General features: G+C 52.2%; 1 protein-coding gene across 1 annotated transcript in view; it reads right to left on the bottom strand.

Moving 5' to 3' along the window:
* LOC118922550 (NADPH--cytochrome P450 reductase) overlaps nucleotides 1-16,458 on the bottom strand; it is a 63,646-nt gene that overhangs the window by 952 nt on the left and 46,236 nt on the right. The window contains exons 3-13 of the mRNA XM_036905442.2: nucleotides 11,369-11,417; nucleotides 7,729-7,857; nucleotides 5,977-6,126; nucleotides 5,264-5,388; nucleotides 4,756-4,845; nucleotides 4,247-4,345; nucleotides 3,085-3,201; nucleotides 2,866-2,984; nucleotides 970-1,151; nucleotides 672-821; nucleotides 32-302 (exon numbers count right to left, since the gene is read on the bottom strand). Of these exons, the coding sequence (XP_036761337.2) occupies nucleotides 32-302; nucleotides 672-821; nucleotides 970-1,151; nucleotides 2,866-2,984; nucleotides 3,085-3,201; nucleotides 4,247-4,345; nucleotides 4,756-4,845; nucleotides 5,264-5,388; nucleotides 5,977-6,126; nucleotides 7,729-7,857; nucleotides 11,369-11,417 (1,481 nt within the window). The remainder of the gene's footprint in view (nucleotides 1-31; nucleotides 303-671; nucleotides 822-969; nucleotides 1,152-2,865; nucleotides 2,985-3,084; nucleotides 3,202-4,246; nucleotides 4,346-4,755; nucleotides 4,846-5,263; nucleotides 5,389-5,976; nucleotides 6,127-7,728; nucleotides 7,858-11,368; nucleotides 11,418-16,458) is intronic.

Here is a 16,458-nt window from a genome sequence, read left to right as displayed (position 1 = left end):
CTGTCCCCATGGCACCTGGGGCCACACTCACCCTGCTGCCGCAGCCAGGCCCGCTCCTGGATGAAGCCGATGAAGGGGGCCACTCCGGTGCCGGGCCCCACCATGATGACTGGCGTGGTGGCCTTGAAGGGCAGGCGGAACTGGGACTTGCGCACGAACATGGGCACTAGGGCTCGGCGGCCATTCTCCCCGGCTGGCTCCTTGGCCCGCAGCCAGGTGGTGGCCACGCCTTTGTTGATGCGGCCAGACTTGGTTTCATATTCCACGGCCACGGCACAGATGTGCACAGAGTTGGGGTGAACCTGGTATAGGGCAGGAGTGAGTATGGCAGCCAGGCCGCAGGCCCCTTCCCTCTCCTATCACCCAGTCCTTCACTGGAGCCTCATCAGCCCAGGTGTCCCTGCTCGGGTCCTCCATGCTCTTCCTGGCACCAAACCTCCTCAGAGGCCCTTAGCCAGCAGCCATTCTGACTGGACTGACTCTCCACATGGGCTGAGAGCAGTCTGACAGTTTACAGTCTGACAGTGCAGCCTACTGGCTGCACAGCCCAGGGAATCTTGAGTGAACTGCCCCAGGCGTTTGGGGCAGAGCTGGGGCCATGGCCCACGATCCTGTGAGCCTGCACAATGTCTTCTAAGTGTGGGCCAGGCCTGAGTAGCGCACATCCCCACCTTGGAGGACGAGGCGATGGAGTAGTAGCGGGCCTGCAGACGAGGCAGCAGCTCACACAGGTGGTCGATGGGGGGCCGCAGGGATGGGTAGTCCTGCAGGATGGCCAGGATGTGCCTCCGGGCCTCGACCACCCAGCTCAGATACAGCTCCTGCGGGAGACACAGACCAGAGGTAGGGGAGGAGATCTCATGGGCCCAGGGCTGCAGTTGGGCCCGAGCAGCTTGCAGAATGGCTGGGTTGGGGGTGCTGGCTGAGGCGGTGGTCCTCTGGGTGTCAGGGTGGGAGTGGGGGGCTTACCTTGCCCTCGCCCGAGGAGGAGGCCATCTTGCGCAGGTGTTCCTGCTCAGAGGGCTCCGAGGCATACTGGGCCAGCTCATAGAGAACGTTGGTGCGTGGCGGGTTGGTGATATCCAGGTAGTAGGTGAGGGCCGTGCGGTACGAGGTGGGGCAAGGGAATGGGTGCTTCTTGTTGGACTCTTCTGCGGAGGCAGGACTGGGGTTAGTGGGTGGGATCGGGGCAGGCAAAGCCTCAGGCCTGCTCTGTAGGAAGCAGGCAGCCCAGCTGGCACTGGAAGCAAGGACAGTCCTCCCTTGGCCCTGGGACAAAGATTCTGGCTTTCAGCTGGCCTTATACTTCAGGCTGGACAGGCAGCCCTCATTAGAGGCAGACGTTGCTGGGGAGGCCTGCGACCACTGTCCCCACTCCAGGAGAGCCCAAGTTCCTGTGGGGGGCCCTCTGCCTTCCAAGAGCTGCTTGGTGAAGGGCTGCAGAGGCAGAACCCCCGAGGCCTGGTCCACCGTGGGGGCCCAGGTTCATGACCGTGAGATGTCAATACTGGGGCCTTCAGCCATGATGGCAGGGCCACTTCCAGGGCAGCTTTTATGCTCGGATACCTGCACACGGGGCTCCCAGAGGCACCCAGATGCAGCTGCCGGTGCCAGCCCCACTGCCAGTCCTTGCTGGAGCCTTCTGCTGTCATCAAATAGGCCAGCTTTATTGATTCCCTTCTCCCCAAACAGGCTAGAGGTGGCGCAGAGCAGGGCCCAGCCTAGGAGCAGGCCCAGACCAGCTCTACCTCTCAGACGTGTGACTTTGGGGCCTGTTGATTTCTGTGCACAAGTGAGCCACTGCAGGACTGCCGAGGGCTGTGGAGGACACGGAGAGGGCCTGGCCTGCCATGGGCTCAGCAGTTAGGGATCTGGGTCTCTTTTGGAGGGGTTAGAGCTTCTTACTGCAGTGTGTAAAGTAGCCGGGTCATACGTATACAGCTTGATGGACTCTCGTGAACTGAACATCCTCTTGTCTCCAGCACCCCAGAGCTCTCTTGTGCCAGGCCCGGAAATCAGGGCTTGGTTTACATTACACACCAGGGTCCGATGTGTGAGTGTCTCTTCTAAAGCTACACACCTGCCTTGAGTTCTGAGCCTCAGCAGCCCACCCTCTGGGCAGCTCTTGGCACTAAAGGTGCCCCCTGCAGGGGTTCAGACTCTCCTGGGGGGAGAGTGAGCACCACAGCCTCCCCCACCAAGGTCCCACCCCAATGGCACAGGGGACATGCCCCACAGGGTCAGAGGCCTGCATGTACACCCACTGCACTTCTACTGCTGGCACAGGGAATCTTGATATAAATCAACCCCCTTTCATGCTGTTCCTCTCCAGGGCTGACCCTGGCACTGGTGAGGAGCAGCAGCCCAGGAGGAGCTGGGCCCACACCAGAGGACAGTGCAGGTGCCAAGGGGTCACAGCGGGGCAGCCCAGGAAGCCTTGCGTAAACCTGTACCATATCAGTGCCTCCTGTGCTCCAAGCTCCCTGGAGGGCTGTGAGGGCTACTGCCCCCGATTCTTGAGTCTGCAGGTGGGGAGACAGGCCCCTGCGCCTGCAACCCCTCCTCCCCACGGACATGGAGGCTGATGAGCAGCAGGGGCTGCCTCCGTCTCAGCACCCTTCTCCTCCATGAAGGGACCATGCCGGGGAAGGGATGGGGGTCCCAGGGGAGAGGGCCAGACCCTGCCGCTACCTTTGCCCCCTGCCCTGTGAGCTTGTGCCAGAACCTGTAACTCTGGGGTTTTGGGTATAAGGGCCTCTAGGGCCACCAGGGCTTCCTGTCCCAGCAGGGCCTTGCCAAGGGACCCATTCCTACCAGCCACCTCAGGCAGGCAGGGAGGGATGGTGGCCTCAATTAAGGACTCACCATCGAGATTGTTCAGGGACATGATGACATCAAGGTCAGCACCCAGGATCTCACCAAGCTGGGTGACCAAGGCAGAGTCGTTGGCTGGGTAAACGGCCACGTGGTCTCCAGATTCATACCTGAGGGAGATGCAATGCTGAGGAGGAGGGAGAGGTGGCTCTGCACCAGATCAGGAGGCCCAAGTGAAGATTTTGGGGCAGGGGTGGTGGCAGCTGGTACCTGATTTTGGAATCTGAGATGTCTAACTCCAGGTGCATGAGGTGTCGTTCAGTTCCCTGGTTCAGCTTCCGGTTGGTAGTGACAGCTGCCAAGAATGGATTCTTGGCATCGAAGGGGCTGGGTGGGGAGGAGAGTGGCCCTGTGATTGGCTGGGTCTCCCCACAGCTCCCCGCCCCCAGGGGACCTTTCTGGTTTCACAGAGCACAGGAGACCTCAGAGCTGGCCTCCAAGGCCCCGAGGAACCCGCTTCAATTAGGTAAAGGGTTCTCCCTGCCCCAATCCAAGGCAGTGCTCCAACACCCCACAAAGCAGGCAGAGCTAGGTTATCATGTCCCCATTTACAGGTGTAGAAATTGAGTCTGGCTCATAAAAACCTGGGGGACTCCATGTTCCCTCCACACTACCCACTGGTGGGCTGAATGTAGAGGACCAGGCCCCCGAAGATGGCTCCCCAGGACAGAAGGTGCCTGGGTCTTGGAGGGACAGGGCAGAGCTCCCTCACCCTACGGGCCCTGGCTGCACTGTGAAGGGGAGATAAATGTTTCCTCTGTAAAGTCACTGAGATGTTGGGGTTTCCTGTTACAGCAGGACTGTCTGAAGCCGGACATCTGGTCATGAATCCCAGCAGCGCAAGGACTTTCCTGGGCGGCCCCAGTAGGAGTCTGGTAGCACCTAGGCCTCAGGCAAGTCAGGGGCCCAAGAGAGAACACTGTGTCTTTGGACAAAGAGTCCAGGTATTGAGGCAGAGTTTAAGGAAGTGAGCCCTTCTGCCAAGGTTCAAGAGCCAGAGCCAATCTCACCATGTCCTGGCCCAGAAGCTGGTCTGAACCCTGTTGCAGAATATTTACCCAGTGAGAAGTCAAAGCAAAGTTAAGCACAAATGGAACAAGTACTAGTGTCCCAGAGAGCATGCCCTGGCCTGAGGGACCACTGGGAGCATGGTGCAACTCCCGTCTGGCTGCCCTGTCCATAAGGCAGAGATTAAAACGTAGGCACCCCACCCAGGCCAACTCCTGCACAACGGCAGAGACAAGAGGCCCCATGGGATGGGGTTTGGGAGGAAAGGTCTTGTGGGGAAATGTGGGACTGTCAGTTGTTGGCCGTCCCCAGGCTCCTGAGACGGCTCTGTCAAGGGCCAGGCCTCCAACCAGACTCTACTCACGGTTTCTGGTTCTCGTAGCTTTTGAGGCGGCCCATCTCTCCCACATACACCTTGGATATGTCTATGTCCATGTGGACTGCGAGCTCATACTGCCGAATGCTGGGGAGGGGAGACTGAGGGTGAGACTGGGGAGCAGCTGGGGAGGGTCCTGAGAGGAATGGGGCTGCCTCAGGGAGGGAGCCTGAGGAAATGTACATGCAGTGGGCCGCAAGGGGCCAGACTGACGTATGCGGAAGGGGATGTCTGAGCACAGGGGGCAGGAGAGCACAGAGCGGGAGCTAGCATAGATCCAGGGGGTGCTGGGGGCACCCTGGGGTTCAGCAGGCTTTGAGTTCATTCTGTGCAAAGGTAAGGAAAACTCCCCTAGACTATCACTTCCAGACAAAGCCCCAGTGCCTTAGCTGGGGCCCAGGGCCCTCCCACACTCTGAGCTCCCACCAGCTTCTCTCATCGCTGCGCCTCCCTCAGCTCCAGGCCAGACCTCCTGGCCTCAGGAGGCACACACGCACCTGGACTCCTCTCCAGTGGCTTCCACCCCGAAGTGCTCGCACACAGCCGGCCAGAACTGCTCTCGCCATGTGATGAAATCCTCCTCCAGGCTGGGGAGAGGAGGGAATGAGCCTGGACCCAGGGGCCCCCAGGGATGAGCTACCTCCCCCAACAGCCTGGGCGCCAGATGGGGCCACCAGGCCGGTGCAGACCCTCTCCCCCAGCACCCCACCAGAGCTTGAGGTCTCATGGCATGCTGAGGATGAGCTGCCCAGGGACACCCCCAAGCACCAGGGACCATCCAGAGTGCGCTAACCATGGGCATCTGAGCTGTGCAGGGCTTGCTCAGCAGGGGCTGGAGGGCCGGCTGCCTTTGTTTGCCCTCAGTGATGCATGTCATGTACGTTGGCTGACACCATGGCTTTGCCCTCCCCCTCTGCCACAGCCAGCCCTGACCCTGTGACTCCTGACCCAAGACAACTCGGCAGGGGCTCTGGGGGCTGTGGGGCTGGGATCCTGGGCACTCACTTCCCGTCGTCATCGCCCAACCCCAGCTCAAAGATCCGCAGGGCACCAAGCTGCTCCAGCCGCTTGTCCACGTACTTGCCCATGGCATTGAAGTGCTCATAGGTCTTGTTCCCAAGGCCAAACACCTGTGTGGACAGAGGGGTGGGCCTGAGGCCTGGCTGGCAGTCAGGGGTGGGTCTCCCTGCAATGCTAGGCAAGCCACTAGGCAGTACCCGTGGGCCTCTATACCTGCCACTTTACACTGAGGTGGGCCACCTCTGGCCCCTGAAAGTGGCTTTGTTTTGGTAACCTGAAGCCCAGGGCCTCATCTACAGCCTGCCTCTAAGTCTCAATCCTGGGTGGCCAGCAGGAGCAACTCACTCTCCCTGCCAGGCTTTTCTTGCCCAGCCAAATGTTGGCCACCATACCATACCTTTCTTGCCTTTACTTGCCAGCAACACATGCCCGCCCAAGGCAAAGGGGCATAGGGGGTGACACCCTCTTAGTGCTGCGGCCCAGGGCAGAACAGAGGGTTGCCCCATGAGCAGCCTTCCCCAGTGTCCCCAGCTTCAAGTACCCACCCCCCACATCTCAGCCTGCCCTGGCTGACCAGAAAGAGGTGGGAACTGGAGGGTCTCCCCTTGGACATGGGGGACTGGAGGCCCAGGGAGGTGCTTCAAGCTGCCACGAGCCCACAAGGAGCCACTGCAGGAAAGAAAGATGGGGGGACTCACTGCATACTTGACTCCAGAAAGGTCCAGATCCGCCTCCTGGAGCCAGTCGTAGAAGTCCTGGGCATTGTCGGTGGGGTCCCCCTCACCGTAGGTGGCCATGCAGAACACGACCAAGGAGTTCTCTATATCTGGCAGGCTGCCCAGGTCGGCCTGGAGAGACGGGCAGGGCCCAGGCCCAGTGACCATGACTGAGCCTGTCTGAGGTCAGGCCTGCAACTGCCAGGATGCAGTTGGGTGAGTCCAGGCCTGCCCAGGGCAGCTCCCAGCCAGGGTGTCCCAGGTGTTGTGGGGTCAGAGGGAGGGAACGACTCCCGTCTGTCTGGAAGGGGCACCAAGGGATCAGGGAGGGCTGCATGGAGGGGGCTGCATGGCATTCAAACCAGGTGAGCAGGATGAGTAGACATCTGTTAGGTTGGAATGGAGGGGATGCATTTCCAGAGGAAAGGGGACAGTGGGTACAGAAGGGCAGTGGGGTGTGGACAGGCAAGGCTGGGTCTGGGGCACAGCGGGCCTGGGCTCTAATTCCCAACCAACTGCTCACCACTCCAAACCCAGGTCTGGACTGCATGGGTGACAGTGCCTGTCACCAAGACGGCAGGCGGTGGGGTGGAGCAGGTGAGGGACAGTTTGGCTCGGGAGGTAGGGTAGCAGGTGCAGGGAGCAGCTGGCACTCAGAATAAAGTGGTTCTGAGGGCAAGTGCATTGGGTTTGGGGGAGTCTGGGCCGTGGAGCAATCTCATCGGGAAAAGCGGGGACGGCAATTTCCTGGGGGCTTCCTCCCAGGGCCAGCTGTTCTCTACCTGCCAACTGCCTCCCTTCCCTGTTCACTGCCTCCATCCGGGGCCAGCGGCCTGCCTGTCATTAGCTCTCCTGATCCAGAAACAGGTGAACAGAATCCTGGGAGTTTGTTTTACTTTGGAGAGCCACCACCACATGAGGTACCAGGCACAGAATGAGCCTGGTGAACCTGGGGGCAGCGAGGAGCAAGCCTGCTCCTGGTCTGCAGAGATGGGAAGTCAGACTGAGTCCTGCCCCAAGTCCGGTGGGGGCCAGAGGTGGAGCCAGCACCTCTGATGGGAGGCAGCAATCCTGCAGCTCTAGCCGGGCCTCCCCCTCCACTTCTTAGGCTCTCACCCCCTCAAGCTGAGCTCTTCCCTCAGGCCCTGCTGCTCCTGCCTAGGCACACGTGTTAGTAACAGCCTCCTCTCAAAGCCCAGCTGGACGAGATGCCCTTGAATGCCCTCATCGGACACTCTCATCTGTAGATGAGGCAGGAAAGGCCTGAGGCAGGGACTCACCCAGGGTCAGGGCAGTCAGGGCAGAACCGACTGGAGCCCAGATCACCTGATCCCTCAATCCAGCTCCCTTGCAGCTGCAATTAGGGGGTTAGGGAATCGGGTGGCGCGGGAGAGAGGGGAACAGTTCCTCTCCTGACACCCTTTCCTTTTTCAAGCCACACCCAATGCATTACACACCAAGTCCCTTCTGCTGCACTTGCCCAGCACTTGTACCAGTGTGGAAAGCATGGAAGGCTGAGCAGTGCAAGGGAGCTCACATGCTCACCTGGGCCAGGTGTTCTTAATGTCCTTAAAACTGGGGCCACTTGGCTACTAAAACAAATGACAAGAGATGCCCATTCCTGTCTGTCTGACTAGCTAACACAGCCCTGACATGTCTCCGTGAACCAAGACGCTTTCCTCAATGCTGCTGGAAGAGCTGGGACGAAGGGCCCAGGGCATGACAAGAGCTCACCAAGTCATACTCCTCGGGGTCTGCTGCCATGCCCCGCATCCCGTAGCGGTGGGCATCCTTGGACAAGCGGTTGGCAAACTCCTCGGCAGTCCCTGTCTGGGAGCCGTAGAACACGATGATGTTCCTGCCCTAGGGAAGGCCAGACACCTGGGGTCAGTGAGGAGCCAAGAGCCACAGGCTTCACCAAGGACTCCAGGTGACCACGGGGAAGGCCAGGCAGGTGGGGCCCCTCTGGGGCACCCTTTTTCCTTCTTGCTTCAAGTCCTTCCTAAGTCACTCTAGGGCTAGCGTCTTACTGTTACAGGTACTGTGGTGGGTGGGGGCAGAGGACATCCAGAAGACTCCAGCCAGAGCCATGAGGGTAATTTTACACAAGCAGCTGTTCAAGAACACACTGTGGAAGGTTTTAGACATGTGAAAAACACAATGTTCAGTAAAGAAAGTGATGATTATGTGTAGTATAATCCAGTTTTATATACCCACACATATACATGTGTTACGTATGTGTACATACATATGTTTTGTTTGTTCATACACATACAAGCACAAAGGGAAAAGACTGGTAAGAAGGATACCAAGTCTCTAATGGGGAATTATGGGTGAATTTTTCTGGATGATTATAAAAGTAATACATATTCTCTATAAAAATTTAGATAAAAGGGAAAGGTACCTATGGATTGGCTCACATGCTCTTCATTCCACCCTCCTCCCATTGTGCCTCTACAGCAGCTACTGCAAAGCCCAGACTCTATTCCCCAGACTCCCTTGCAGCTAGGAGGGGCAGAAAATTAGGTCTAGCCAATTGGAACTGGATGTGCTTTGTAAGATCTGGAAGGTGGAAATGAGGCATTGGCCACCTTCCAGTCTCTTCGTGTAGACATGAAGCCTCTCTGCAGTAGTATTCCAGGGCCCCAAGTCCCTAGGGTGGGCTCTGGTTTTTGCACCAAGCCCTAACTAATACAAAGGTATCAGTACAAAGGTATCTGCTACAAACAACAAAATAAAATGTATGAATTAAAACCATTTTCATGTGTTCCTGGACATTTCCTGAGTGTTCTGCAGATCATTTTAAAATTTAGAAAGGCATTTTTAAACATTTAAAAGGTATTTAAAAATAACCACTAAAAGAACTTCTTAATAAAGGAGAAAATGCTTATATTAGAGAGTAAGGGAACAAAACAGGATATAAAATAGTAGCTAAGTATTTATAGTAGCATCAAAATACCTGAAGTCCCTAGAAATAAACCTTATAAAAAACCACAAGAGAAGCTACTAAATGATTAAGGACACAACCAGACGGAAAGGCACTCTGGTCTTGCACAAGAAGATTCAACATACAAGATGTCTGTTCCGGGATCAACACAGAAATGTGACACAATCCTAATAAAAACTTGAATAGCTCTTTTTAACTCAACAAGGTCATGTGGAAAAACAAATATAAACCTATCCACTGGAAAGCTGCTTGGCAACAAAATGAAATGAAGTGCTGACACCTGCTATAGCATGAATGAATCTTGAAAACATCATGCTAAGTGAAAGATGCCAGACACAAAAGGCCATATATCGAATGATTCCATTTATAGGAAATGTCTGGAACAGGCAACTCAATAGAGTCAAAAAGTAGATTAACAGTTGCTTAGGGCTAAGGATGGGGGACTGGGAAATGATTGCTAATAGGTATGGGGTTTCTTTTTGGGTTGATGAAAATATTCCAAAATTGACTGTGATGGTTTGCACAACTCTGAATATACTAAAAAATACTGAAGTATTCACCCAAATAAATGGGTGAACTGTGTGGAATGTGAATTATATCTCAATAAAGCTGTTACCCAAAATAAATACATATGAAATAATAGCCAGAAAAACTGGAAAATAAGAGCAATGGGAGGGGATTGGGTGGTGCCTAGCACTAAAGATATTAAAACAAGTTATAAAACTTCAGTAACTAAAATAGTATGATACTATATATACATAGCTAGATCAAAGTACTAGAATAGGAAAATTGGTACAGACCTAAATACATATGGGAATTACACATATGATAAAGCCAGCAAGGAAAAGATGGATTCTACTACATGGAATTTAGACAACTAAATAAAATGTATAAAATGTATAAATGTATAAAAAATGTAGTGCTGGATCCATACCTTACATCTTACACCAGGATAAATTCCCAACAGACTGAATTTTAAATATGAAAATGAAACCATAAAAGAACTAGAAGAAAACATGGAAGAACTCCCTTATCTTGTTAGAGTGGAGAAGGCCTTTCAAATGATTATTCAAAGTCCAGAAGTCATGCAACACTAAAGTGGACTGTGTAACTTTTATGTGGCAACACACACACACACACACACACACACACACACACACACAAACACACACACGATAAGCCAAGTTAAAACAAATTATTAACTGAGAAAAATATAGACAAGGGGTTAATCTTCCAAATAATTTTAAGGAGTTGTATGAGAAAGATCAATCCCAAAAGAAAAAGGGGTAAAACATTTGAATAGAGAATATAAACAAGAAAAAAAGAAATGCCATTATAAAATATGAGAAGCTGCTTAAACTCACTTATAAGAAAAAAGCAAATTAGAACTATGCAGAGAATTTTTTTTTTAATTCTAGAAAACTGGCAACCCCCCAAACTTTGATAATAAACTGTTGGCAAGGATGTGATGGAACAGGTTTTCTCACAAATTGCTAATGAGAGTGAGTGCCCTGCGGCGACCCCTATCTGGGGTGGCGATTGGTAGCTTCCATCACGATCACAAATGCACGTATCTTTTGATCCAACAATTCCAATTCTGGGATTTTACTGTATTTGTATGTGTGCAAATTGGCCTCCATAGTCACAGCAGCATCCTTTTTAAGATCTAAAAGTGAGAAATATTCTAGCTGCCCATCACCAGGGCAGACTTAAAACAAATCATAGTACTTAAGATCATGTAACAGAATCAGTATGCAGCCATAATAAAGGAGGGAGGTATCTTTCAATTGTTATGGAAGGATCTCCAACACAAATCATTAAGTTAAAAAAAAAAGCATCGTCTATAACATTGTAGTACACCACCTTTTGTGTTTTCAAAAAGTGTAAAGTAAGGATCTCTGATTTTTTGTATGTGCATCAAGAAGCTCTAGAAGGATACATAAAATACTAAGAACAATGGTAATGAGTGGCAGGGACAGGAGAGGCTTTCTACTAAACAGTTCATGCTTTGGATTGTACCATGTGGATGAAGTTATCTTTTCATAAAACTGAATACTTAGATAAACAAAAAGGGAGATTAAATTGTAACTGTGCTATGACCGTAGCTATGTGAGGTCCACATCTGCTCGTGGACAGAGCCTGGCCTGAGATGGCAGAGAATGGACAGCATGCTAAGTTAAAGGGAGAACCTCTCCTTACAGTTTGGTTTGTCCAAGAAGTAAACATTCAAAAAAAGTAAACTGTCCCAGCAACAGCAGAGCAGCTTCCAGGCTTTGGCTGGCCGAGAACGTACATGCAAAGGTGCTGGGCCTGGGTTCCTGCCCGCCTCTCCTCCTGCTCAGTGAGGCCGGCCTTCTGCTGGAGCGCCCCACACATCCACCAGGGCCAAGACTCACTGGGAAGAGCACAGACACAGAGAACACTCACCGTCTTCTTCATCTTTTCCACAAAGCTGCTGTCTTTGACAGAGGAGAATCTGAAAAACAAAAGTGTCCGATCGGGGGGATGCACGTGGCAGCACTGAGGGGCATTCCTCCAACTCAGCCCCACGCCACTCTCTGGTGACCACACCAGCAGCCACCTCTGGTCCAGGATCCGGACCGGAAGCAGCAGGGCAGGGCTCCCAGGCCTCCTGGGCTCTGAGCAACCAGGTGGGCCTGGCCTCCCTGTGTCCTCTATAGTAAATCCAAAGCCTCTTGAGATGCCAGCACTTTGTAGAGCCAGGTCCTCCAGCCCCCAAGACAGATGAGAACAAAGATGGGACAATGAAATTACTCCCCCGTCCCTCATGTCCCCGTGGCCTTGTCTCACCTCCAATTTCCACTGCGCATAGCAACCAGGAGTCTCCTAAATACAGTTCTGACCATGCCACGGCCCCGCTCCATTCCAAAACCTTCAGTGGCTCCCATGACCCACAGGACAGGCGTACACAAGTCCCCTCAGAATCTGTCCCAGACTTGCCTGATACTCCCTTCCACACGCAATACTCAGATGCACTGGTTCACACACCACTCCCTCCAAGTTGGCCCTCAGAGTTCTGTTACACTGCTGCCTCCAGCCACAGCAGTCCCATTCTTCTACTCACCAGCTGGCCCCTTTTCCACCTCAATGGCCCCGCTCAAGTACCAACTCCCCTGGGACGCCTAAGCCTTCCCCCGCCCCACAACTGAGTGCCCCCATTCCTGCCCTGCCACCTGACCAACTTCCTGGCACCTTCTAGAGCCCTAAACTGGACCCAGTCCCCTCCAGAGAGCAGCACCGCTGCCTCTACCTACTGTCCTCTCCACTGCCTGTCCTTTCACTTCTCTTTTTCCTTGCCGCAGGCCCCAGAGCTGTTTAAACAAGGCCAGTCAGCCTCAGCAAGGTGGGAAAACGTACCTTTCTCTGGATGGCAAATCTTTAGGATGTTTGAAATATGGCCAGTCTGAATAAGTGACAAGAAATCTGAACACTGAAATATGGTTGCTTCCATTTAAAGTAACACTATTAAGGAATGAAAAGCAAGCCACAGCATGGAAGAGATTTGCAGCGTACACATATCTGAGAAAGGACTTGGATTAAAAATGTAAGAACTCTCCTACCAAACAATTAGAAAAGAGGAATGCTCAGAAAAATTGTCAGAAGACTTGAACAGGCACTTTCTTAAAGAGAGTATCTAAATGGCCAAAGAACATATGGAAAGTTGCTCAATAATGTTAGTTGCCAGAGAAATGGAAAATTACACCAGCATGAAATCTATCATACACTCACGAGAAAGCCTAAAATGAAAAAGACAGATAGGATCACGTACAGGCGAAGTTGTAGAACAACTAGCGTCTCCCACACTGCGTGTGTGTGTGTTGGTGGTGGTGACATTGCACCGCCACCTTGGGATGCTCTTTGGCAGTATCTTCTATGACCCTGTAACCCAGCAATTCGACCCGGGTACATCTGACAGGGCACATGCCCACCCGTGCACCACAGACACACAGGAAATAGCCCTGATGCCTCAAAAGGAGAATAAACAAGCAGGGCATTACTCTCACAAGAGGAGAGAACATTCTCCACTGCAGCCATGAAGAAGAACCACAACACACTAACGTGACTGACTCTCACAGGCGTGTTGAGTGAAAGGAGCCAGATTTAAGAGTATATACGTAGGACTCTAATATACAAAGTCCCAAACAGGCAAAACTAACCTCTGGGAACAGGAGTCAGGACAGTGGGGCAGGGATGGGGTCTCCTGGGATGTAGGTGTGACCTGCTTCCTGATCTGGGTGGTGACTGTCATGTGTTCACGCGGTGAGACTCATCCACTGGTTTGCACCTTTCTGTAAAGATCGTACTATACTCCAAGTAAATGTTTATATTTACACAGTTTGCTTCCAAAACCCATTTTCTCCCACTACCAAGGCTCGCGGGCAGGCGTGGGAGGCAACAAAGTGGAGGCGGCCCTGGAGTCAAGCGGACCTGGGTGCTGTTCCCAGCTTGCCAATTCGCAGCCGAGTGAACTTGAACCAGGATTTCACTGCTCCTCAACTAGAAAATGGAAATAACAAATCCCACTTCAGAGGTTTCTTTGCAAAGATCAAATGAAGAAGGATATAAAGGACCAGCACAGTGTCTGGCATGAGGCAGGCTCTCCATCACTGGTGACTGTCACTGGGCAGGGAGTGACAGCCACTCACCTGGCCACCTCCCCTGCCAGATGGCAGCCAAGACATGGGACAAAAGGTCTTTGGGGGGACAAAGGATGCCACCAAGTCCTCGCACAAAAGCTTGTGGTACAGAGGAATGGCAGTGGTGTGTGTGGGCAGGTATTGAGTATTCTTCAAGTTTTTTGAAAGTTAGCTGAGGCTGGCCTCCTCCACCCTCATGTCTTCATTTACTTGGCAAATCCTTTTCAGAGTGGCCATGATTTGCCCAATTTCCAATTCTGGGTCAGACTTTCCCACCCAGTGATGGCCCAGCTGCTCAAAGCAGGCCCTCCCCGCAGAGTCTCTGTTACCCCAGCATTCCTCGGGTGGGCCCAGCCCTAGCATCAGCAGGACCAGGGCAAGAGCACAAATGGAGGCCCTTAGGCTCATCCTCCTTCTCTTCCCAGCTCCAACCCACATCCACAGGGGCCTGGCATCTGGATACCTTGACCTGCAAGTGCAACTTCTGGCCATGCCCAGCCACCAACAGTTATGTCTTCGCTACTCTCTGTTAAGTTCAGCCTAAACTAGAGCGTTAGCTGTCTGCCTGAGCACTCTGAAATGCACCGTGAGATGAAGACTGCGAGGTATGCGATGATGTTAATTCTACCACTGTGTGCTTCTTGGGTTCTGAGTCACGAGAATGTATTACCTACTAAATGTAAAATCAAACTTAAATTTTAAATGGATGACTAAATATCAGCAACGCAGGCGAATGTTCTGATGAAATATTTTGAGCAAAAAAGCAGGTACAGAACTACATACAATTTCCATTTATACAAAATATCCACAACAGACAAATCCATAGAGACAGAAGGTAGACTGGTGGTGCTCATGGGTGCACGGAATGAGCAATTAATGGGGACAGCATTTCCCTTTGGGGTGATGAAAATGTTTTGAATTAGACAGTGGTATGTATGGTGGTGTGACATGGGGACTGTACTAAAAGCCATGGAAGTGTACCCTTTAAACGGCTGAAATGAATTGCAAGGGATGTGAATTCTACCACAATTAAAAAATGCAAACTGACAGCATTTAGCTGACACCTGGAAAGGGCTAGGCTAGGGTTTTGGAGCATTCACCTATACAGAACTCTGCTTTGTCAGTCTCTCAACTGCTGTCAGCCCGCTGCGCACGGATGCCCCGCAGCAGCAGCTCTGGTAGAGGCTTAGAATGAGGAGCAAGGCCAGGCGGAGCTTGGAGGATGGCCGCGCCCAGGTGCCTCTCCCTGCACCCTCAGCCTCTGCCAGTCTATCTTGTAGGACTGGCAAGAGGAAAACAAGCATCTGCGGCCTTAAAAACAGACATACATTCTTAATTATTCGTAGAAAAAGGGCCTGAGGAGAAAGACACAAGCACCTTAACAGAGAATGTCTAAGGGTTACGGTAACACGGGAGGTGGTTCCTGTAATTTTCCAAAAGTTTGGCTTTTCACATTATTTTTATAATTAAAAATATATTTTATAGTCTTAAAAGCAGGGGGAGGGGGCAACTCAAAATGTCTAAAACGGGAGAAGCTGAACACATTATGCTGTGCCACACGACGCAACGCACCCTGTTCACCATCAACCAGGAGAGTGCAGATCATTATTCTGTGGATGGCTGTCCTTGACATATTGTTAAGTGGGAAAAGCAGGTTATAACATGGATGACACGATCTGTTACACTTAAAAAGGCAGGTGTAGAAGGATTTACATGAATGTGTTAAGAGCTATTCTGGAGTTGAGCAATCATGAGTTTTGTTTGTTTACTTCTGATAATTCCTACTTCCAACCCCCAACCCTTTGTTGTATACAATGAACATGTAATGCTTGTAGGGAGAAAATAAACATAATATTCTATGTTTAGGAATGGTGTGTGGGGATGCAGATAGAATTTGAAGGCTCCAGTGAGGATAATAAGCTAATAATATTCTTAGCTTAGAACAGCTTAGCTCCAGTGGAACTCCATCTCATAAAAGATAATCTAAATAAGAGAATGAACTGCTCCATCCCCCTACTCCTCGCCAGCTCTGGGCCCCACTGACAGACTAGCTCTGCCTGGGCTCCTCTGTGCCTTTGCCTAGAAGGCCCCTGCCCTAATCCTTCCCAACTCCTACTTATCCTTTAAGACACAATGTATACAGCTCCTCTTCGGAGTACCTTTCCCTGCCCCGCGATTGGTGAGCTTATTTGTCACTGTCTTTAATATAGCACATGCCTCAGTCCAGGCACTGGACTCTATGTGGCTTCATTGCTCGGTGTGAGGCCTGGGTTTAGTGGTTTCGGGGAGCTGCCTGTATCTCTTTGCGATCAGTACAACACAAGACACTCGGCACATGGTGTTTTTACTGGCTTCTGGGGCTATCGGTCCCAAGTGCCCTGCCAGCACAAGGTTGGCAGAAGTGGTCTGAGAAGGCCTTTGAGGGCTCCCCTACCCACCTGAGAGGGTCTGACATCAGTGAAAAGCCAACTCCTGTCCATTCTCAAGGGACAAAGAAGACCTGTCCTCTGTCTAAAGACGGTGGGTTTGAAGACTTGCTGAAACAAAGGACCAGAGGTGCCCCCATGGCCCAGTGAGTGTGGGGCTGCTTGCCCTCCACCTACAGTGACGTGCCAGCCTGGGCAGGGCAGGCACTGTGCCAACATCAGGGATGAGACTGAGGCAGCTTCTACCTTCCAAGGGCCGAGCATGTGGTTGGGGAAAGACAAGCTCCACAGGGAATCAGGGAAGGATGGGAGAGGCTGCACAAAAGGAGCAGAGATGCGTTCAAATCCTAGTTCTGCCACCAAATGGGCCTATGACTGGACAAGTTGCGGCCTCTCACGACCTGGCCTTCTCTTACTGAAAACACTGCACCAT

This window comes from Manis pentadactyla, chromosome 10 (assembly GCF_030020395.1).
Source record: "Manis pentadactyla isolate mManPen7 chromosome 10, mManPen7.hap1, whole genome shotgun sequence".
NCBI classification, from domain to species: Eukaryota; Metazoa; Chordata; class Mammalia; order Pholidota; family Manidae; genus Manis; species Manis pentadactyla.
The sequence above is the reverse complement of the archived record's forward strand: the minus strand, read 5'-3'. Positions and strand labels throughout refer to the sequence as shown.